At 39.5% G+C, this 24,400-nt stretch overlaps 1 protein-coding gene across 15 annotated transcripts in view; it reads right to left on the bottom strand.

Moving 5' to 3' along the window:
- Positions 1 to 24,400, bottom strand: part of SH3KBP1 (SH3 domain containing kinase binding protein 1) — a 229,699-nt gene that overhangs the window by 55,575 nt on the left and 149,724 nt on the right. For all 15 annotated transcript variants that reach the window (XM_065071807.1, XM_065071817.1, XM_065071781.1 and 12 more), the window contains 2 exons: positions 11,080 to 11,155; positions 399 to 493 (listed from right to left, as the gene is read on the bottom strand). In XM_065071807.1, coding sequence (XP_064927879.1) covers positions 399 to 493; positions 11,080 to 11,155 — 171 coding nt within the window. The remainder of the gene's footprint in view (positions 1 to 398; positions 494 to 11,079; positions 11,156 to 24,400) is intronic.

Raw genomic sequence — 24,400 nt, 5'->3', positions numbered from 1 at the left:
CAAAAAATCTAATTCACAATTCCTATAAGAAAGATAACTCACACACCTAAGAGAGATGTTTGAACCTGCTGCTGCCTTGAGTCTTCCAGTTCATGCTCTAGGTTTTTATGTTTTAACAATTTATGTAGATCTGTCAGCAGATTCAAATTAAAATTAATTGTCTAAACTTGTAGACTCAAGTTTGCTGTTCTTCACTTAACATTACTGAGATAAGGCTTGAAAGCACAAGAGGAAGGGAGATGTAGGGTTTTCTGAAGCCTATGTACTGTTTCGTTGTCAAACTATCATTGTTTTAGACAGGACATCATCAAAGGCACAAATAGGGATTTTACAGCAATTGAATTATGTGTATTTTTAAAAATGGATCCCTGCTTATAGGAGAAAAATATTGCTTTTACCTTACTGATAAGTGTGACGACATCACCTTCCCGGATTGTGAGTTCATCATCATTCTGTGCTTCATATGGAAATATCACCTTGCAATACTCCTTGGCTGAAAGGAAGAACATCCAATGTGATAAATTATCACTTTATAACAACTGCTTACCCAAGGGTGAAAATCTTCCTAAAACGTGCCACAAGTGTCTCTTTCATTTTCTTGCCATCTTTCTCTTTCCATTTTAGACCTTCATAAACAGCATGAAATATTTAAAAAACTGCACAGTGACGAGCATTCCCACACACGTCATCCAGGGACTTGGCTCTGTAGCCCCAGAACCATTATCTCAAATGAAATTGCTCCAGACGGCAACCTGCCACAAACCATTTCTCTTAGAGTTAGTCTGTATCTGACACTTGCTTCAATAGTTCCACTGGTATGGCCTTCCACCAGATCACATAAATTGGAAGCACAAAGGACCCAGTAGGTTGACATAGCTTATCTATCTCCTGGTGTGCAAGAAAGCAGATATTTCTGCATCTGTGAAGATGACAAAATAATAAATAATTCATTAATAGGTGTAAAGATTTATGGTTGGACTCAATCTTAAAGGTCTTTTTCAACCTAAGTGATTCTATGATTCTATACCTAAACTTTCTGTACACTTAACATAGAAGTTTTGAGTATCAGCGTAAAGTTTCCTCTTCCCTTTTCCCTTTACTGCCTATAAATAAGGGCATCATCTCAACTTTCATCTGGAAAATACAGGAGCCAGCACTCCTACTCAGAAATCGTAAAAAGCAGTTGTCATGAAAAGAAGTTACTTGCAAGATGTTGCTGTGCAACAGACAAGTATGTCAATGTGCCTTACAAATAAAAAGGGAATATGTATTCCAGCTGTTAAATAATGTATAAAAGTATGTGATATTCTAAGACAGCAGATGTAAAAAGATCAAAGAAACACACACAGAAACTATTGGACCCTTTGTAGAAGGGCATGTGACTTTTAAGAACTGTTCACCTCATTTAAATGTCTCTATTTTGATAACCTCTACCTCTAGTCAACTGTCATATTTGATGCAGAGAAACAGGTAGTTGCAGGCCACAGAAATCAATATTCATTTGAACCAACAGGACCAATTATACTTACTGTAAAGAGAACCTGCACGCTCACACTTATGGGTATGTGAGGCTCCACTGGAGGGCTGCTGGCTGTAAATACAGTCAGCCTGAGAACTGCAACAGGACTAATGAGGAAGAGGAAAGCTCTTCTCCAGTTCACACACTGCTACTCAGAAATAGCATGAATTTTTTGTGGCACTGATTCAAGTAAACAAGAATTTCTTAGGCTTCACAGATTTATTTTCCTGAATACAAAACTTTAAATTTGCCCATGATTGTTAGCACTAGTTTTTCTGGCCCTGCCCTGTACTGGGTCTGGATGGGATGGATTTAATTTCCTTCACGGCAGCAAGCAGGGTGACGTATTTTGGATTTGTGACAAAACCAGCACTGATAACACACCAGTGGTTTGGCTACTGCTAGGTAGCACCTGCGCAGCATCAAGGCCTTCTCGTCTTCACCACACTGCCCCTCTGCAAGTAGGCCGGGGTGGGCAAGAACCTGGGAGGAGACACAGCTGGAATGGCTGACCCAAGCTGAGCAAAGGGATATTCCAGCCATGTAACCTCCTGCTCAACAATCAAAAAGCGTGAACTTGGAGGGTGTTGGTCAGGGAGGCAGCCACTGCTTGGACACTGGCTGGGCACTGGTCTGCTTGTGGTAGGTGGTGAATGATTGCCTTTGGGTCGCCTATTTTTTTCCTCTTTCATTCACTTATTAAACTTATTAAACTGTCTTTATCCATGAGTTTTCTTGCTTTTTCTCCCCCCGTTCTCTCCCCTACAGGGGAGCAAGTGGCTGGGTGAAGATTAGCGGCTGGCTGGAGTCAACCCACCATAGCCCCTCTGATGTCTCTGAATAAACAAGAGTCAGATGAAGACAACAAACATGATATTTGAAAAAGAAATATAAGCAAGGAAAAAAATAAGCTTCCATCACAGTTTCTGAGAGCAGGGAACACTGTCAAATAAACATTTGGTAACACTGTCAAATGACTGGGCATGTGAGAACCACCATGTCACAACTAAGATTTCATGCAACAAAAGGGGTTTCTAACTGTTAGCTTCTGGAGAAAGGATTTGGATTTGTCTTCACGGATCCAGCGAGGATGTTTCACCTCCTCACTATCCTGTCATCAAGAAAGTATAATAACATTTAATGTAAAAGCTGATGGAAAGTTGACATATACTGACTTAGATCAGGTGCAGAGCAGCATATAAGAGAAAAATAAGATTCATCACACTTTTACACTTCAGTGTGCATGCTTCTTTAAATAGTTTCTTTTTTCCTATTCTGAGAGTATCTGCATCCTGAAAAACAGCTTTGCTAAATAATAGATTCAATGCAATGTACAGAGGTAATGTGAACAGAATACCATACTAAGGAAGCTGACTGGTGCATATTCAGGGAAGTCTCTGGTTACTGGAAACAGACTTAACAACTCTTTTTTGGGATACAGAACAGAAGCCAGGCTAGGTTGTCAGAGGCAAACACCACCTAGGCCCAAGGATGATCATTCCTGAGTATCCATTCTCAAGTACATAAATTGTTCCTCCATTCACTGTGTTAATCTATACACTGTATAATCCAAAGATTAGATAGAAAGCCAAGCATAACACACAGCTAATCAACAGAGAAGAACAGCCACTATACCACAGTAACAGTACTATTCTGAAAGGATGCCAGTGGCGTAACTCTCACCCAAGGCATGGATGAATCCCACATGTTTCAGGTTAAAGAATGATTTGAACAGCAAGTGTCTCCATGGGGTTTGTGTCTCTCGAGTCCTATAACAAGCAATCCTCCCTCAGCTCCCCTTTGCTATATGAAGACTGTAAATCTGAATAATCGTTCAAGATGAAGACCTTTACAAACTAGAGTGGAAAGAAGGTTGTGGTTTCAGCATCTGAAAAAGTCAGTAGATAACCAGAAAAATGCTCTCTTTCACTTTTTTTTTTAATCTTTTCCTCTGAAAGTATATGTCAACGTGGATCTCACAGTAAGTGGCTGTCAAAAGCAGCAAGACTTTAACCAAAGAATTCATAGTCTTTCACACACAGCAAATGGCTACGCACCTTTGCCTTCTAGTTTTGATGTCAAGAATTCTGTTCTCCCATGACCTGTTCACCATCCCTACTATGCTCTTACTTTTTTTTTTTTTCTTTTTAATATCCAGATAGCAGAGAAACATGGAATTTAACTACAGAAAAATGTCAAAAAAGCAGATCCTAAGCTCAGCCAAATACTGATGAAGTTCATAAAAGGCAAGGAGACAGTCTTGTGAGAGGCACCAGAGGAAGCTGGGGGAGGCTCATGGCTGCCCCATGCACTGAAGGTTGGCACAAGAACACAGAGTGAAGGCACTACTGTGGAAAAAATACACGGTGTATGTACAGTAGAAGTCTGGACTTCTTGAGTGCAATTTGCACTGACATACACTAAGTCAATATATTCCCCTTCCTAACCAGGGTCCTGTGGGTCACGCTGCACCAGAGCTAGGTCTTGACAACACAAACGGGTTTGGAACAATGTAAGTGACTGGACAAAGTCAGCTTTCAAACTTTTCCTAAAGGAATGGTAGATGAACGTGATATAAGTAAGTAAAAGCAAAGCCAATAGGACTCAAAATAATACAAACCTTTAAAATCAGATGAATAAAAGCAGAGAAGAATCTAATACATTATGTCACATTTGGTACTAAAATTGTCGTTTTTCAGCAGAGCGTGATACTGCAAGAGGATATGGAAGCATTTAATTTCAACAGATATGTTTAAGTAGGAAGGAAGAAAAGATAAAAGGATATACTACTTTCAGACACAGCACTGAGAGACCAACTGGAACTTGCTGAATGTGGGGTTTTTCCAAGTGGGAAAAAAATCAAACCAAACCAAACCAAAAAAACCAGACACCAATAAAACTAAAGGTCAAAATAATATATTCTATTACAAGTGTGGTAAATAGACTTAAGCCAATTAATTGATGACAATACTAAGTATCCCTCAATTGCAGGTGATAAATCTTATTTTTATATTTGACATCTAAGGCTGGGTTTAAAGACGGTTCTTCTATAAGATGGTTCTTCTATAAGCCTCTCTTTTTTCCTCTGACCTACAGACATTTAAAAAAAATACCTGCTAATAAACCCCCAACAGCAGACATCTTGGAACCAGTAAGGGAGGAGAAAAGATGATACTCATAAGCTTTTTAGTCCTCATGTATTAATTCAACAATAATTTACCCTGTCAGACCACTGAGTCTCTCCCTGCAAACTCAGAGCTCCTCTCAAGCAAAGGAGAACAACCTGCCATGGGCAATGGGCATTGCTCAGTGAACTGAGCGAGCAGACAAACCTTAATACACATTTTACAACTCAACAGCCGGGATCTAATGCAGGGTGTTCAGCTTCTGGCCCAGCATATTCTGAACTGAGAGGGCTTGGGCTAGGTATAATCCCATTTGAAAATATGTACCTTGTCTACATCCAAGGGCAACCACATCAAGGGTATGTGTGGCTATGATGTATCTTTTTGCAATCCCCACAGAAAACCCATATACTCTGAAGTGCCAGCACACCAACACATGCAGCATAGGAAATAAACAAGAAGAATTAGAGATCTGTGTGCAGTTGCAGGGCCATAACCTCATTGCAATTATAGAGACACGGTGGGACAGCTCACATGACTAGAATATTGTCATGGAAGACTATGTACTTTTCAGGAAAGACAGACCAGCAAGGCGAATTGGAGGAGTTGCACGTTATATGAGAGAGCAGCTCGAATGTCTTGAACTCTGTCGGGGGCAGGGGGGCGGGAGAGGGGATGAAGAATGAGTTGAGTCCTTATGGGTAAAAATTAAGGGACAGGCTAACAAGGGGGACACTGTTGCGGGTATTTACTACAGGCCACCTGAGCAGGAAGAGGAGGTTGATGAGCTGGAAGTAGCCTCATGATCACATGACCTTGTTCTCATGGGAGACTTCAATCACCCTGACATCTGCTGGGAAGACAACACAGCTAAGCACGCACGGTCCTGGAGGTTCCTACAGATCACTTATGGTAACTTCTTGACATAGGTGGTGGAAGAGCCTACAAGGAGAGATGTGCTGCTTGACCTTGTTCTAACAAACCAAGATGAACCGGTTGGAGATGTGAGGGTTGGGTGCAGTCTTGGCTGCAACTACCATGAGACAGTGGAGTTGAGGATCTTGTGTGAAGGAATTTTCCAAGGTATTTCCAAGCTGTGAAGCAGGACAATAAGTGGGACTAAACCCATGGACTTCAGCAGAGTGAACTTTGACCTCTTCAAGGTCCTGCTTGGAAGAATCCCATGGGATAGGGCTCTAGAAGGTAGGGGGCGGTCCAAGAGAGCTAGCTTATATTCAAACATCACTTCCTCCAAGCTCAAGACTGATGCATCCTTATCAGCATGAAATGAAGTAAAGGGAGTGGGAGGCCAGCATGGATGAGTAAGAAGCTTCTGCCAAAACGCGGGTGGAAGGATGTTTATGTAATGTGGTAAAAGAGACAGGCCACCTGGGAGGAATACAAGACGGCTGTTAGAGTATGCAGGGATGCAGTGGGGAAGGCCAAGCTTCACTTGAAATTAAATCTGGACAGGGATGTCAAGGACAAAAATAAGGGCTTCTTCAAGTACATCAGCAGCAAAAGGAAGATTAGGGAAAATTCAGGTCTGTTCCTGAATGAGGTGGGTGCCCTGGTGACAGATGATACAGAGAAGGCAGTTACTGAATGCCTTTCTTGCTTCCATCTTTACTGCTAAGACTGGCCATCAGGAATCCCAGACCCTGGAGGTAAGAGAGAAAGTCTGGAGAAAGGAAGACTTTCCCTTGGTTAAGGAGGATCAGGTTAGAGATCATTTAGGCAAACTGGAATTACTGAAGGGAGTCTAGTGGTGGGCTACAAAGATGATCATGGTTCTGAAGCATCTTTCTTATCGGGAAAGACAGAGGAAACTGAGTCTGTTCAGTCTGGAGCAGAGAAGGCTGAGAGGGGATCTCATCAATGTTTATAAATATCTCAGGGGTGGGTGTCAAGAGAATGGGGCCAGACTGTTTTCAGTGGTGCCCAACAATAGGATGAGGGGCAACATGCACAGACTGAAGCACAGGAGGTTCCATCTGAATATGAGGAGAAACTTCTTTACTCTGTGGGTGCCAGAGCTCTGGAACAGGCTGCCCAGAGAGGTTGTGGAGTCTCCTTCTCTGGAGACATTCAAAACCCTCCTGGTCACATTCCTGTGCAATCTGCTCTGGCTGAACCTCCTTTAGCAGGTCAGCTAGACTAGATGATCTCCAGAGATTCCTTCCAACCTCAACCATTCTGTGATCCTGTGATTTTTGAACCGTACTGTCTCAACTAGGCTAGGTACAATGACAATACAACAATAAGCATCTTCTCTGCCCATGTCCCTTCTAGTTCTGTCCTTTGGAAACAAAGCCATTGCTGCCTTCCCTGACAGAACCCAAGGCCCCAGGGTGACATGCAATTCCCCTTCTCAGCATCATCCTTGTAGGTCAGAAGCTGGAAGAAGCAGCAGCAGCCAAGAACTACATATTCATCTCAAGTGAGCTGTCACTGCCCACATTTAATTGAGGAAAAAAAAGTCTCAGGACCATCCTAAACACTATAAATGGGCAATCCTCTAAAAAGAACAGGATTTTTTATGGGGACAGCTAACATGCATCTCCATTCAGCACCTTATGGCCCACAGTCTGTCCCGAGTTCAAAACGTGGTTTATATAATACAGTCTCAAGCCCACCCAAAAAATCATTGCCTCTAAGAGGAAGAACAATAGCAAGAGATAACATAGCAAGAGATAACATTCCTACACAATACAGCTGCTGCGCTACCTAGGCCATTGCAAGCACTATATTTCACCCACAGAATTCAGTGGCTCAATGAGTATTTACAATTGCAGTATAAAGCACTGACATCAACATACAGACCTTCCATATGACTTGGGGTCCTGCAGTACTGTAGCAGGTAAATTCATTTGTTTGTATTTTGAGAGACTGGTTAAATATTATACTGCTCGAACTAGAACTGAGTAAATTCCATTTACTGTATCAGTGGACCCTGTTCACTTCAAAAGCATGCCTCTTCTATTTGTTCTCCTGCCAGGCCCTTAGGATGAGCTGTGACATTCAAGACAGCAGTCCACAGACAAACATACCTTCAAGTTTAAATTTCACAGGAGACAGCGACTCTGGAATTTGCTTTTCCTCTTAGGCCACAATGACACCGCTTCCTCCTCTTATCTCTGCTGCTGCTTCCTTGTTGTGAAGCAAGAACTGTTCCACCCCATGGCAAGATTTCCTCCATCTCAGGTAAGCTAACCACTGGGCTGGATTCACCCTTACAACTTTTCAGAAATTGATTATTTATTTTTCTTTTAGTAAAACAACAAAAACAAGCCCGTACAGTTGATTTTTGAGGCTTAAATATTTCCCTCTGATTAAGCCTAACTCATACTCCAATCAATATGAACACTAACAGTAATACTAAGTAAGAAAACAAGCAGCACTGAAGTAGTATTCCTTCAGTTTAAGCTTCCTCTCTTTAAATATCGCTCATCACATGTGTCTGAAATGGAATAAAATGTACAAAATCTAGTGAAAAATTACATCGTTACCAAAAATACAAATCAGATGAAAAAAATCCAAACACTGCATTCAGCAGAATTTGGTGTTACTATTAATTGCTACACTCAAGACTCATAAATGGTTCCCACTAGTAAATATTTTCACAGAACTTCAAGAGATGCAAACTGTTGAAACACCACCTCACCAAACAAAAAATAGAAACAGAACTAATTAGAGCCCCATTCATCCAGATTCAGCTACTCCTTATACCTTCTACCATCATGCAAAAAGATAAGTTGCTTGCTAGGATTTTGGTATTCCTATGCAATAGGTTAACACAAATTGTAAATAGTCAGTGAGTGGAGTAATCAAATGAAGTACCGGAGTTAATGCATTCTGTGACTTTGCTGGTTTGTTGTCTGCTTACACTCATTTTTGCAATCTCAGTAATCTGCAATAGTTCTCTCAGTCATTGTGGATGTTTTTGCTTTGCTGAATTTTAGAATCCAACAGAGCTACTTAAAAATGTATATTTATTTGCTACAATATTGCCTTTCCACCACAAGCCACTTAAACTAAAAGCAATCTACTTCATAGAAAAAAACAATGTCTCACCCCAGAGATAGAATTACAAACACACACGCATGCATATGCCATCCCAGCTATGTAAAAGAGATGGAAATTCAACAGCAGAGTAATTCCCCTTGAAGTCTAGGCACCCACAAACCTAAATTAAACAGCTCTCCCCTCTTCTCTTCAAAGATGCATTCTTTCATTCCTAAAAGGTTACTGATGTTTTCCAAGGACCACTCTAACTCTGTAAGGATTTGTGCTTTCACTGTGCTCCCTCTTTGAGCAAAAGTCCTCATTGGCCCTGAAGAGTCACCTGTTTGTCCCCCAAATTCTTAAGCCAATTTTTAATGGAGATGTTGAGAGATGCACCTATAGAACATACTGCTCTGTCACTTGCTCTGACCAACTCATTTCATTGCAGAACTTAGGTCATTTTGCATACACTAACAGCAAATGGTGAGCACATCAAGTGTCTTGCTGCAAATCACTGCCCTATCACATAAGAAAAGCTATAAGAAAAAAGCAGACTCAAATCAAGATGTGGGAAGAGACAGTAACCATCACTTCATGCTGAAGCCCCTGCGGCCATAGAGAAAAGATGGTACTGCTCCCTGTTTCCTCTCTCAGAAGGTTCTTTTACAGTGCAACTGAACTTTTTTTTATCCATTTGAGACTAAGGAACAACAGCATCAGTCACGGAAAGGAACAGGTGAAACATGAAAAATTGTAATATTCTTCAACGACCATAACCTCATGCTTGCAGCATATATCTCCACCAGTAATCTCAAGGGAATGTAAATCACATACCCAAAAGCTTCCCCTCCATACTGAGTTGAATTTATGGATCTTCTGTTTCTTGCTGCTTCTTTGGAGAATAGCGCACTATCTGTTTTATTCAGCAATTTAAGACTCCAAGGAAGACCGGGATTCTACCACCCCCGGCAAAAGTGAAAACAGCTGAGGTCCAAGGTGGAATGATACTTCTATGCTGAACACTACAATTAGAACATTCATCAGTTCTCTGAGTCTGCAAACTTCCTTGGATTCAATGCATTTTCAAGCTTGGTCATGGCAGGTTTTTAGAAGAAAAAAAAATGGAGAAATGACAAACAGTGATAGACCATAGTCCTATGCCAGAGTCAGATTATATTTGTCTTGTCTGATTATCAGACATTAACTGCTAGTACTGCAGGGAGGAAAGTCCAGGGGGCCACCCTTTCTGATGGCACCTGCACTCAGACCAGCTTAACCTGCTCAAGCTGCAGGCTGGAAAAAGTAATTACAAACCACAATGGTTCAGGAGCCCTGCTCTACACTACCAATTTGCACATTTTTCAGTATTTCAAGTTCTTTCTTCCTCAGGGAAGATCTCTCGCAGTACTCCCCGTTAACAGCCTGGTGACACAAGGGGAACAAGGTAAGAGGATGCAGCAAGTCAATTAGTGTGAGGCACCTAATGGACAACAACCCACTAAAAGCTGTTTTAAACTGCTTTTGCAACTTTGGTAAAGAGGCAAAACAGGTCATAACCATATACTTTCCTCAGACAGCCCCTGCTCTGCTGCTTCAGATGTTTGCCTTCCTATGTCTATATGTGTTCCAGTTCTGAGACAAAATGTTATCTGCTGACTACCTAAAAGGATAAACACATCAGAGAAGGACTGTACCAGACTTAACAACCTCAACACTTTATATTATACTCAGTTTCTTTTCTAAGGCATGGTTGTGTTCTCTGCCTTCTTATTCTTTTCTTCCAGAATCCATAACATTTACTTGTAACTTCATATAAATAAAATCAAAATATGGGGAATATATATCTGTAAGTTATTTGTATTGTATGTATCTGTAAGCTATTAATAGTTACATATGCCTTCCTAGAACAGCACTGAGATCTGCCTAAAAGATTTAATTATTGCTTTTTGTTTACTAAGCATTGAAATGACAAAACCAGAACCGAAGTTCTTGAACACTTCATTTCCCATACAAACTATACCACCCACACAGATTATTGCTGCCATATAAAGACAAAAGAGGAAAAAAGCAAGGGCACTTTTTCTATGATCTACCTACAAGTTACAGCCTGAAGTTAAATCTTATTCAACTCTGATTAATTCCGAAGGACCCTCAAGGCTGAAAGATGATCACATAATTTAATTTGATTTTTGGTGGTAGAAAACTCAAGGTAGGATTACCAGAGCAAAAACAACTCAGGGGATTCTGTGAAACAAAGCATTCTGTCTACATACTGCCTACTCAAAGTTTATCCTAAATATATATATATATGCATTGTGATTTTCATATATAGCGGACACTATTTCAACCAAAACCGGAGAAAAGTGATCAGCTTGGTTTTAAGAGGTTTAATAGCATAAAGTGCAAAGAAGAAAAAACTATGAAACCTACTTTTTGTTCTGCTGTCCACTTCTATTTTTGTTGGCTCCTGAGTTGCTGTGGCTGGAGGTAATTTCTTCCCAACACTCTGAAAAAAAAAGTAATTATTCTCCTTTAAAATTTGCAGGTTCAGTTAACAGTTGGATAACATAAAAATTGTAGCAGAAATACAAAATAAAGGAGTAGAAAAAGTACACTAAAGAAACAGAGGCAAGTTAAACTATACTTAGGTTTGTCTGTGGGGTTTTTGTTACCTTTTTTTTTAAATTAGAAAGAATTCATAAAAATTTGATCTTCAAATTTTCCCTTCAGAAAAATGTTTACTAATGTTTTTAAACATTAACCGCTTAACACAGTTTCAGGGAAGACTCACAGAAGCTTCACTGGTGCACTGCATATGCGACGAAATTACTTAAGGAAAGGTGCCATTCAGTATGAAAAGTAAAACTGAAAGAGGAGTGAGGGAGAAAAACCTTTGACTTCTCTCCATACAAAGAGCATCCATTTCAGTAACTTTAGACAGAGAGTGTGATTTTAAAGTTGACAACACCTCTTTCAAGGGTTTCCATTTTTGTTTATTTTTAGCAAAAATAACTTACTGAGGAGTACGGCAATAAGCAATAATCAGCTTCAGACAGGTAAGCTGAAAGAACAGTAAACAAACACAACCTGCCCCCAATAAAATAAAATAAAATTGGTGATATTCGTCTTTTTGTATCTTCACCAACAACTATATTCATGCTATCCCGTCTCTCACTCAGCTTTTCTCCCTATCAAGAAAGCTGTCTAGTTGAGGACATAAGTGTAATTATTACTTGTTTATATAGATACATAGAGTACTCAAAAGTCCTAGCTGTAGTTGCAACATCCTTTGCTGGTAAGGTATGCATAAACATCACAAAAACTCCTCCATACTCCAGTGACTTTCTGAGTAAAAGCTAAGAGACAAGAGACCCAAAATTTACTCTTGAAGGCACTGAGAACCTCTTGGGAACCACAAGGAAGACACTGGTCAATATGAGAAGCAATAGGAGTACAGCACATCAAGTAGTTAAAAAATTTCAAGGTGTATAAAGAACATGAAGAATCATTTTGTACACTAACTGTGTCAAAATTTTCCTAGGAAAAGGAGGATAATAGACACACAGGGATTTTAGGCTGGCAAAAGAGCTTCTCTGTAAGAGAAATAAGTTTTGAGAGATGTGCACAAGACAGTCATCCAATTTGTGTTGACATGTAGGACAAACTATGAATTGCAATACCCAAAGTGTCCCGTTGCAACTTAACTTGCAGGTGGCAGCAGAAACAACTGACCTTCTGATGAGCTTGCAACTCTACCTACAATCCAAAGTTTGTGAACTGCTTAGGAAGCAACAAAACTCTACAAAACCTCCCAACTTCTTTGCCAAGATGGGAATGAGAGACAAGAAGTGTCTGAAGCAGTGATTAGGGATGTAACAGAAAAAGAGGAGATGACAGACACCTGCCAATCAGGAGAGGACAAAACTAAGAAAAGAGCATGACCTGGCTGTGCTGAAGAAGCTTAAAGTCAAAAAGGATGACAATGAAGAGCTAACTCTGAAATGTAGCTGGAAAGCAGTGAAAATTGTACTGGAATAGATGTAATGAAGAATGTGATGCTACTGGGCATTCACAGACATAAAAGCACCGAATGCCTTCAAGATGAAACTAAGACTGGGAAGACAGCCTTTGGTTCAGAGGCAAACAGAGCAGTTCAAGATAACTGCACATTTTGGTACATGCTTGTTCATGATCAAACCTTTATTTGCAGTTCAGCTTCAAAACATAGTTTGGAAAATGATCAGAGCACATACTCTAAACTGCACTGCCATTTAACTCAGAAAGGAATGTTTACTAAAGGAGTAACAAAAATTTAATTTAGGGGAGTTTTCTTTTTTAAAAAATGCAATGTTATTCAAGAACAATTAATTAAAGAAAAGCATTTGGTAATTGCTTTAGCATACATGAATCATTGATCTTATGCCATGAAACCAAAACTCAGATAAACTCGCAACAAGCTAAAATTTAACAAGGTAAATATCACAGCAAAAGGAAAGGAGGAAGAAACCAGTGCATCCCAGTGGTAGGGGATGCTGCAACGTAATTTCTTCATTTCTAGAAGCAATGCTTGAAAACATTGATTCATTTGCTCATTCAGGAAGAATACCTGTGCAGGTGATAAATCAGCATGGGGAACCAACCGATTCCTTGAGAACAGAAAAGAGAACACCATCCAAACAAGGCTGTTCTCTTGTTGGATGCTAGGAGACAGGTCAGAAAGCAGTCTTTGCATGCGTTGCAATTTGTTCAGGAAAGAAGGTGAAAAGCCCATGGTGCAAGGTGGCTGAAGACATGATTCTCTTTGCACACAGAAAAATAGCCTGAGGAAAGAAATGAGAAACTGGCCTCCCAACAAGTCTACTGATACATGAAGAGCAGCACAAAACTCAGTGCAGCACATGGAAAGTGCTGAAAGATCAGTGATCTAGAAGATCCAAGAATCATTTGTTGCAGGATGAGCAAAGTTGTACCAAAATTCTGCAATGAAGAGAGGAAGGTATGTTTATATCTACTAGAAGGACACAGAAAGTCACAATTAAAAGAATTTAAACAGGTGTTGCACTGAACCCACTCTAGTGAGGAGGGACACCTGAATTTTTTGTGGGACAGGGTCAGAAAACAAGTGGAACTGGTATTCTTTAATTGTAAGGTGACTGCACCCAAGGATTTATAAAGGTGATACAAGCACCACTGACAGAAAAAAGGCAAGAAAATAGATAAGCCACACAAATCTGTTTTCAGGTGAGCCTGTGCTGCCAAGCTATTTTACTCTTCTTGTTAAATGGTACTAAAGGAGATTTTTTAGTTATTATGATTTATTTATGTTTACAATTGGTCTACACAGATCCATGCATTTGCATGGAAAACATTTGCAACCACTTTCTGAAAACATCTCCATGAAATTTAATACAGTACTCATTTGTTCACTAGGAAACATAGAAGAAAAGCATTCCTCACCCTAAGAGACACTGAATACTCTATAATCTGTTGAATCTGGTGGTTCTGCTCTAACAGGACAAAAGCTCAAGCATAACTAAAATCTGTGTGCTGGGAGTCCCAGATTAAGTAATTTTATCACAGCTACCAATTTTTCTGACAAGAAAAGAGAAATGGGAGATAGACACATCTCTTCCCATGCGAGGCAGAAACTTTCCTTCTGACTCTCCAACTGTTTACATCACACGTACTCCCATACTGGTCAAATATTTACCAAATTTACTACTGGCTAGGAGAAGCAGGCAAACCAAACTTAAGTCCTTGCTGATCCAACATACATCTCCATGACACAGACTTTTCTTCTCAGGGACTAGTTACTATAGGGTATTTTGGTCTCTCCTCCTGTTGAACGCTGAGCATAATTTATCAAAATCTTTTTCGCTTCTAAAAAACAAAACATGGCAGCAAAGAACACTTTAATTGGGTTGAAATGAATTTTTCAATATAAGTCTTCCTCCTCTTCTGTTCTTCCTTCATGTAAGAAGGTCATTATATTTCAGAAAAAAATGTACTCCAAGCCCTTCTAGACACATTGGTCTACACTGCAAAATACTGATGTACAACTCCAGTTTTCACATTATTTAGTCTTCCTCATTCCTATCTATGAGGCTTAACATTCCCAAGAAGCAAGCAGATCTTACCCCTTCGGGGCACAGGCACAAAACAAGATTTAGAATTTGAAGGACTTTTTGGGCATCTAGAGACTCCAAATCCAAGAGCAGGATCCTCAACTCTGCCAGGCATCCCATGATATCTCCCAGATGAACCCTCTACCTCCATTTACGTAACTCCATGATTTTGTCAATAATGTTTGTAATAAAAACTCACACGCAGCATGAACCAGAAGGCCCATAATGACCCCGTCTCAGCAGTGCCCTAATCACCAGGCTGCGAAGACAAGTGAAGTTCTCCATTTTCTCTCTAGTTCCGTATATCTTCAGTTCTCGGCTGTAGAATGGTTTCAGCACCAGAAAAAATGGCAGCGTATTTCCCTCACCTTTGTATCTCTGTCCTGGTGGTTCAGAGGCACTCCTGAGGAGTACCATTTCAGATTCCTTCTATCCTACTCCAGTATGCTGATTACCAGAAATCTCACCTCTAAATGTTGGCAGCAGACTTGTTTCACTTACGTTACTCCACAGATCTCACTCTAACTTGCTTAGTCTTGTCACACAAGAAATGTGGTGGAAACAGGGTTCAGATTTCCTGACTCCAAGCCTAGGCTGACTCCGAACACACAACAGAACATATCAACAGAGCAGGCAGAATCTTGATCCCACTATTTCTGCAAGGCATGTATAATTGGATTATTTAGCTGTCAGACACAAATCCCCCTAATCGCTTCACAAGTGAATCCAAAAGATGAAAGAGGATGAAGTGCCCTCTTGCTGCATAAATAGCTGATAAAAGCATGAATAATGACCATGATTTGGTGTATAGATATTCAGAGAGATAAGACAGATTTAAGAGCAACCTGCCAGTCTTAATGCTTGGTTTTATGAAGCCAACGGAAGGACAGCCTAGCACTAAATAACGGGTTCTGTTAGCAGAAGAGGCCTTGATGGCCTCCAGTTTCATAAACTGGAAATCCCAGTCTCTGCAGACCAGTTTCCTCTGATACTGAATTAACAGTGATTACAAAAGTGGTTGAGGTGGCACACAAAGTCGTGTGAATGAGGTCACAGTACAATCTAAACAGTCTCATTTCCTTTCATTTATGTATTTTGGCTCAACAGCAATCCCTGTAACAGCAGAGAGCAACACAAGAGAATCAGAGCACGTAATGAGCAGCATACAAGTGAGATTTTCTCACTTGAGGGCACTCGGGCCTTTCCCCACAACTATTCAACCCCGACCAGAGGAAGAAAAGTAGACCTGTGATCAAGTTTCCTCCTTCAGGATGTTATAAAAATATATTTCAGGGTTTTCTGTTGTTATTAAAAACTGACTTATCTATTTACTTTTGTTATTCAGATTGTGTGTCTCTAGAACATTTCATCTCAAAATTCAAACGGAATTGTCACTTGTGCACCAGCTAAGTCTATACAGAAGATTTCGCTATGCTTCTTTGCAACAAAGGAACATACTTCTCCTTTGACTCTCCATTAACAAATATAGGTTTCTCCAAGCAACAGCTTATTTACTCAGGAATAAGGAGAAAAAAAAATTAGCCAGCATGAGTATTTATTCTGGAAAGAGTATTGAAGTCTACCCTAGATAAAATATTTTGGAACTGCTACTTGAAATGTAACTCCTTGAAGATATTCTTATGGAATACATCAGACATTAAAGAATTCATAAAAATGGGCTGTATGAGCTGGAAGCACTCGTGTTTAAGCTTAACATAGTTTATCAGTTTGAACAGTGAAAATATAACAATATGCACTGATGTTTTATACAGGAGAGGAAAAGAGAGTTATGTATGCTGAGAACTTTTAGAATTACAGAAAATCTCAGTGATTAGGTCAGGGGAAAAATGTGCCCTGTTTCTTTGACCACAATACTTCCTTTTAACATTCAACTGCTATTTTAGAATGTTGTTTATATGCATGAGAAATTTTGTCTATAGGTTATGTGCAAATCTGAGGCCCCTATTACTGACAATATAAAAGTTGTATCCTTCAATGTATTTTTAACAGTCCATTTTGTAACTGAGAATATTTTTTCACAAAGAAGGGGAAATGGTCACTATATTGTTCCAGTTCTGGATGAACAGCAGCATAAGCAAGTTTCTCACTGACTATGTATAATGCTGGTGTTGTGAAGGGGGAGCCAAATTAACTTCTATTTTGCTAATATGCTTTAAGTGCTTAAGGAACTTCATCAAGTCCTTTATTCATCCTACCTGATCTAACTTGAATTTTTAAAAAATTGGAAGAGCCTCAATATAAAAACCCCAAAGGTTTTCAGATGTCAAAATGCCCTCACTCTGTCAGAGATAAAAGAACTGTCCAGAATTTCAATTTTTCCCATGATACCAAGATCCAGCTCCACATAAAGTACTTTCTGTGACAGCGTGATCAAGTATTGCTGTCCTGGGGTTTCCCAAAAGGACAGAGTTAACAGTTTTCTTAAAGGGTTACTGCATGGCACTTCAAAGAGGGTAACGGCAATTTTAAGAAACCTTTTCAGAGAAAAAAATTCTTTAGGCAAAAATGCCTTGGTAATGTAAAATAGCTTATAGCTTCTTCATCTGTACCTACCTTCCACCCCCCTGTGCTTTGGTGGAAATATCATCCATATGCTTCTGAACCGCAACTATTATTATTTTTTAATACCAACTAGATATTATATCTGCCCAGTGCACACCCAGCTAATATAGAGAACCTCAGCTGCCCAAGCTGCACGCATTTCTAACACTGCCTAAGAGAATGTTCCAGCCGCAACACAGGGTAATTTCCTTAAAACTAGGTTAGGTGAATGAATGGGCCAGGAAACAAGTGTTCATCAAATCCTCGAATACAACCAGACTGTTGCAAGCACAGGCAAGCAAAATCCTTTTTTATTCTCCTGCCCCTAGTTTACTCTAAGTATGAGCAGAGAGAGAGGATATCTCATAACTCGTGTCTCAAAGGTGTCTCATAATTCACTTGCTATGAGCAAGAGACAGGAAACAGCCTGGTCACCACCCAAGCCCACCCAAAGACGGCCATGTCCCCAGGGAGCCACCCTTGGCCATGGATTCCTGCCACCACTCCTCCTCTCGGCCGTGACATTAGCATGTCTCTGTGGGGAGAGGAAGGAATTAATCCATGTAAAAAAGTATTGCAGAGGGTAAGGAAGACCAAAATAGAGTTTTAATGTTATCTGCTTCACTAAACAGCTGCACAAACATTTGGGTAGAACTGTGGCAGGAAAATTTATGGTCATAGGGGTAAGGTGCAACTCTAAGGTGCAGTGCTTCTTTATACCAGCTTAAGCTCACCAGGACAGCATGGTGAGCATGGCACAGTGTGCTACAACAGATCCTGGAGCCAGCACGTCACATTTTGACTATGCTCAGGGCAACCCAAGGAAAGGTTGCAGTACTGCTGACCTTTACATCATTCGAAAGACAAAATATGAATGACACTCAAGTACTCAGCTCTACATACCAGATGATACTCCCATGAAGAATGGGTGCCCTGACCACAGGATCAGCTATGGCACACACCCACAGAAACTTTTTAGCCGGATGTTTGGCAAATATTTCACAGAATTCAGACGACACAGCAATTAACGTATTTTTAAATTTCATACTATAGTTTATTTTCCCATAGTCAAGCTATATAACATTCTACAGGACAATCTGAAAATAAGGCATTTTCACATAGTCCATATTCCAGCACACTTAAGTGCAGTTTTTCCAGCTGATGTCTGTACTAGATGACTTTTGGACTTGGATGAACACAGGCCTTCTGAATTACAGCATGTCTTTGTAAAGAAATATATAGTTTTTTTCTTTTGAGAAAGATTTTACCCATGAAAGGTTTTACCCTTCTAGAGCGAGGTTGCAAAACCCTGTATTTAGGTGATGCAAAGGGCATGTGAACTGCTGGCACCTTAATCCTCTCTGTCTAGACAAAATCAGAAAATCTCTAAATAACAGATGTCCCTCCAAATAAAATCCTGGTCTTACAAAGCAAAAGAGCAAAGCTTTCATCCCATCGGAACGCCTTGAAAATGAACATCATTTCAGCCATCAGCATGACTCTTCCCACAATTAACAAGTTTGGACAAAGCAGACAAGTTGTCTGAAGTCAACAGTGAAAAGGTGAAGGCCCTGTAACTGTTCACGAACATCAGTACTCTAGGAAAAGGCCACTACGCCAGCACTGCTTCAGAGGAAAGCAATGTTCAAGTAGTCAGCAAGGAAATCCTGCTTGAATGTTAAAGGATTTGGGAATGAGGGTGGTGCGCAGAAAAACTAAAGGTGTCTTGGGGAAAAATGTTTCTTAGTGTTCACACAGAAACATAGATTTTTACCAAATACAAAGGTTATTTCTTGAATGCAAAAGAAAAAGGGGGGCAAGGCAATAATGACACAAAAATACTCTAATTCTCATTCCAGAGAATGGTAAACAGGTTGTGATTACTTTACACCATAGTCGGTTCACTTGGTGCCCTAGAAATAGAGTGCTGCATGTCAGAGCATCTTACAGCTGCTGTAACTGTCATCCACTGTGATGGCACTGGAATCCAAGCAGACAAGCAAGTAAACAAAGCAAAGGAAATAGCACAGAGGTCTCCAAACTAGAGAAATTTTAGAACAAAATATGACTTTGCGGAGGCTTTGTTTTCCAATTCATCACATATGCTTATTCTTCTTATGTAATTCCTTTTTAAAGTTAAAAAAAAAGAAGCAACACTACCTGTTATCATCTTTTAACGTCCTTAAACTACATCAAGCCTAAGGAACAGTCACATTTGATTTTATTAAAAACTATTTTATTTTTCAAAATAACTGTAACTTCTAAAATTTTTAATGCAGGAAGTTACTGGTGCTTTACTTAATTAGATCAAAAAGTATTTGGAAATCACATACAAAGATGACCTATAAAATCACTTACTGGGACAGAAAAGAAATTATTTATGTGGTTCTGAATGTTCAAGACAAAATAAGACCACGGTGAAGGTATGACATACAGCAGAAAGGGAAGGGATAAAGGAAGACTGGGACAATTTAATCAATTTATGTCCACATTCCTTGATGGCTCAGAGTTTGTTACTCCTTCACATTTTATTTGAGAACAACAATTAAATGTCTATTAAAAATCCACTATCTTTATACAGAAACAATGGACTTTGAAACACACAGCTGTTAATATTTTGGAAAGAAATAAGGAGCAATGGAAAGAGCTATCAAAATATATCCAACACCTAGATCATTGTGTGCAGTTCTCACCCCATTTCCCCCTCCTTACACATAACCCACCTCAGTCCCTAAAGAAACTGGAAAAGACAGAAAGTCACCAAGAATGATCAAACTTATGGAACACGTTTCTCATCCTGGAAAAAACACGTCTATGAAAATCAGGAGTGGTACTGAGAAGGCAGTTAGGGAGGACTCCCTCATTATCTCTTCCAATAATAAGAATTAAGGACTATTAGACTAAATTAGCAGGTACCACATTCAAAACAAACAAAGGGAGGGAACTCCTTTCCACAGCGTGTGATCCAGCTGAGTGGAACGCCTTCACAGGAGTTACAGATGCCAAAATGTTACATGCAATGAAAAGGTGACTACCTGATTTGATGAGGAAAAAAAATCCACTATGGTTATTAAACGCAAAGTTCAAAATGACTAGAGGCTGTGAAGACACTGCAGGGATTTCTCTGTATGTTTACCCTGTTCTTACGCTCTTCCCTAGGCTTCCAGTATTGACCTCTGTTTGGAGGCATGATACCAGCTCCGGCACAATTCTGATCTCAACTACAGATGTCTCGTGACCTTCAGATTCCCTGGAAATCTCATTGTTGAACATACGGAAATGGAATATTGAATACGGTTCACTTTGGGTAGTAAATTTAAATAAAGCAAGGTGACAACAAAACAAAGTGATAACACAAGGGAAACTTCAAAAGATTACTCCAACTTTTCTCTCCCACCAAACATTATCAAACAAACTTTATGTTTTTCAGCTAAAAAGAAAACAAAACCGTAAGGAGAACAAAGATACATGGAGAAAATAATTAGAAAAGTCTTCAAAATTATAAAGCAATAACTCTTACAGGTTAATTTAAGTCCTCTGGTTTATAAGCCACTACAGAAGTTTTCAATGGAGAAAATGCTTTATGGCATGTAAGTCTGTTTTCCTGGGCCCTCTTTTGTAGTTCTCAAAGAAGCAGAGAAAACCACTGTGAGTCTAAAAGATTATAAAAAGGAAACATGGGATTGACAGTCAGCTACTCTAATGAAAAAGACAAAGCTGTTGTACAGAAATACACGTTGACATTTCCTGTTTAGCCACCTCAAACTTCTGACCTGCAAGATGGACTGCATCTACCACAACACTATCAGTGAAGCACTCGGAACAACTTACCGATCTCCTGAATAGATTTGACTCTGTCAAGCAGCCGGAAAAGGCTTTAACAGTCTCTGACTTTCTCTGAGAAAGTCCTATAGACTTAAGATGTCTTCAGATGCACAGTGTTTCAATATTTCAGTGTATGAATCCACACTGTGCCCTCAGTAATGGTACTGATGTTTATGCTGAGCTCTAACTGTTTATATCCTCCATGTTCGTGTAATTTATACTTTTGCATTAAAAGGAGAGTTTCAAACCTTCATAATGGGAAAGACATTTAATTAGAGGGACTGTTTCACTGACTCCTAACTTCCCATTTACAACTACAAAACATCTCTTCAGTGATTTCAGAACTGCTTAAATGGAAAATTACTTGAATTCTTGTTTGCAGCTGCTGAGCTCCATTACGAAATGACCTGAGCCAGCACCAAATGTCCAATCCAGCTATCCATGTGCTAAAACTACCAGGTGTTTCGCAGATCACCAGGAGTCTACAAACCACATATGAAGAGTATGTTCATTAGCGTTATGCAAGTCACCAGAGAAATATGTGCTATTTCAAATAATGGTCAAAGACATAAGTAGGTAAAATATACAATGCAAAGTTTTTATTTTAACTTCTTGGATGGAAAAGGAGGTAGGAAAAAATCATGAATGAATATGAATATGAACAGTGAAACATCATTTTCATTAAAACTCTGGGTAGCTTGGAGAGCAGAAGAGTGAACATTTTGCTTTTTACATCAATATTCTCCACAGTTAAACCTGTTCAAACAGCAGTTGAGTTCAGACTCTAAAGCCTTGTAGCTTGGTATTTTGGCAAGTTCTTAAAATTTCAAATTACGGGCAGGGAGGGCAGTGGAGAGGCTTTTTTTCTACCGATATGGCTTGATGTGCTGGAGATAGACCTATGTGTCTTAATTCACATGCTTTATAACACATTTCTGTAAAATTTGGAATCCTGACATTTGATGCTGTCAGGCTGTCAGTTTCAAATCATTAATGAACTAAAAATCTGCCTTCCCAAAAGGTTAATGGTGAGAAAGTGAATGTAAGAGTTTAGATTAGGTAGATGCTGCTGAAACAAATGGAGCAAGACATACTAGAATCACTGATGAGGAAAAACACTTTAGTAAATTAAATTAAAAAAAAAAAAAAAGGCAAATGCAGAATGAAAGCCACACAGCAGTCTCTCCCAATTGCCTCATCTCAAAGCACCGAAAGCACGCACATCTAAATGAGTTATATGAACACATTCATTTTCTTTCTTCCTAAAACTACAGATTTGCAATGCTAGAAGGTGCTTTTGTAAAGATAGTAAGTATTTTTTGGAGCAGATAAGTCTTCTTTCTTTCCTGCTTTATTTTTTGTTTTCCCGTTTCACTGACTGTGGCTCACACAAATGTAAAAGATCATGTCCCCTCGCACCCTTCACCATGAATTTTACCATTTTGAGGCTGCAGTTCACAATTAATTCCTATCTCTTCCAGGAAAAATCCTTTAGCCAGTCTGCAGTGAGTCAATGAAATTCCTTCCTAGTCTCCCAGGAGAACTGTGCCTGTCCAGATTGCTGCTGGTAACTGGCACGATCCAGATTGTACCATCCAGCTTAGAAACTGCTGTTATGAAACCTCCCTCTTTTGGGAAATTAGTGAACCTTACAACCGCTACATGGATCACCAATTCCTTTTGCAGCAGTAAAGAGCGCTGTGAAGCTACTTTAATCTCTTGAAAAAAGATAGTCTAGGAAAACAATAAGCAGGGAATGGCTCTTCTCTAATATCTTTGTTTTTAAAGTGGCAATGATACTTCTTTGCTCTTTTGTGAAATTTATGATGCTGACAACAAACTGCCAAGTAGGTGTTCAATTATATTTTTCAAATTCAATGATTAAAAAAAAAAGACTAAACCCATATTGTCATGGAGATAGTCCCAGACAGTGCTGACAGCAAATATTTCTTCCATTCTTGGATTATATTTCCTCTTTTCTCCTCATGTTATTTTTAATTTGCATTTTTTAGTGTTCTTTTTTTTTTCCCTCACCTTGCATCACTGAAACCAGGACAGAAGTTACTGAAGCAAAACAGTGAGATAATTTTATTTTAAACTCTTACAGGCAAAACTTCAGAACAACAAGTGCCAAAGCAAAATGCGTTAGCATCTCCATCCAGTTCTCTTTCAACTGACTGGATTTTCATCTCTTTTCCTTTGAATGAAGCTCTGAAACTCAAAACACAAATGGAAAATGACCAATATGTATTTCGGCTTTTCAGCCATTGCTTCAGGTACAGAGACTGCTGCAGAAGAAACAGTAAGCTGTATATGCAGATGTCTACTGCTCTTTGGGTGGCCAGCGAGTGGCAAATAGCCCACGCCCAGCAGAAAGCAGAAACCAGCAGCCACTATTTGGCCACCAGTCACAGTTGCATTAGAACGTCCTCTCCAGGAGCTGGGGCCTCCCTCCCCCTCCTTGGCTTTCATCAGAAAGTTTTTACAAAGCATTTAGTCAACCAACTGTAATAATATAAGCTCATGTCCACTGTATTTAAGAACTGTTTTAGAAACACAGAATGCCACTGATCTCCTATAAAAACACATGCAACAAGGAGTTAAAAAGGTATCTTGGCCTACAGACTTTTTATCCCACCGAGTGCCTGGCTGGCCTGTAATCCCTTTGCACTCTTCCTTTCCTCCTTCCTCTTTTTTTTCTTTCATTTTTTTTTTTTTAAAGGCAGTAAAAAAAGAAAGACACATGGCACATTTTAAGAGAAAAGGCAACTCAGAAAACTTGTAGCTTCACCTCTGCACATAGCTTACTGACTTTAGCTGTGAGAAGCCAAAGTCGAGAGAAATTTACTTTTATCTACTAAGAGTCCCCAAAGTATCTGCAAATCATTAAGCAGTTTACTTGGTGTCTCTCCATTCAGCTTCCTATAAAATTTTACAAGCATCAGTTGACTCCAGTTTTCCTTGCTGTTTCTTGAAGGAAAGGATAATTGCTATTTAGATTTTATTATCTCAATATAATTTTCTCAAAAAAACCCATTCGTATCAGTTTTCCTCATTTGTACAGAAGACTCCAAATGTCATCTCACACAGAAGAGGAATTAGTAAAGCTCCTTCTCTTTTTTCTGCCAAAAAGAAGTGCAACCTTATTACTGCATTTGGGAAGGAAAAAAAGGGGGGGTGAATTTTTGTTTACTATGTAAACATTTGAAAGAGCAACACATCCTAAAGACTGTGCAACT

The sequence above is a fragment of the Columba livia genome, chromosome 1, assembly GCF_036013475.1.
Source record: "Columba livia isolate bColLiv1 breed racing homer chromosome 1, bColLiv1.pat.W.v2, whole genome shotgun sequence".
Lineage (NCBI taxonomy): Eukaryota > Metazoa > Chordata > Aves > Columbiformes > Columbidae > Columba > Columba livia.
Note: the sequence above shows the minus strand (reverse complement) of the source record. Positions and strands in the feature narration are given on the sequence as shown.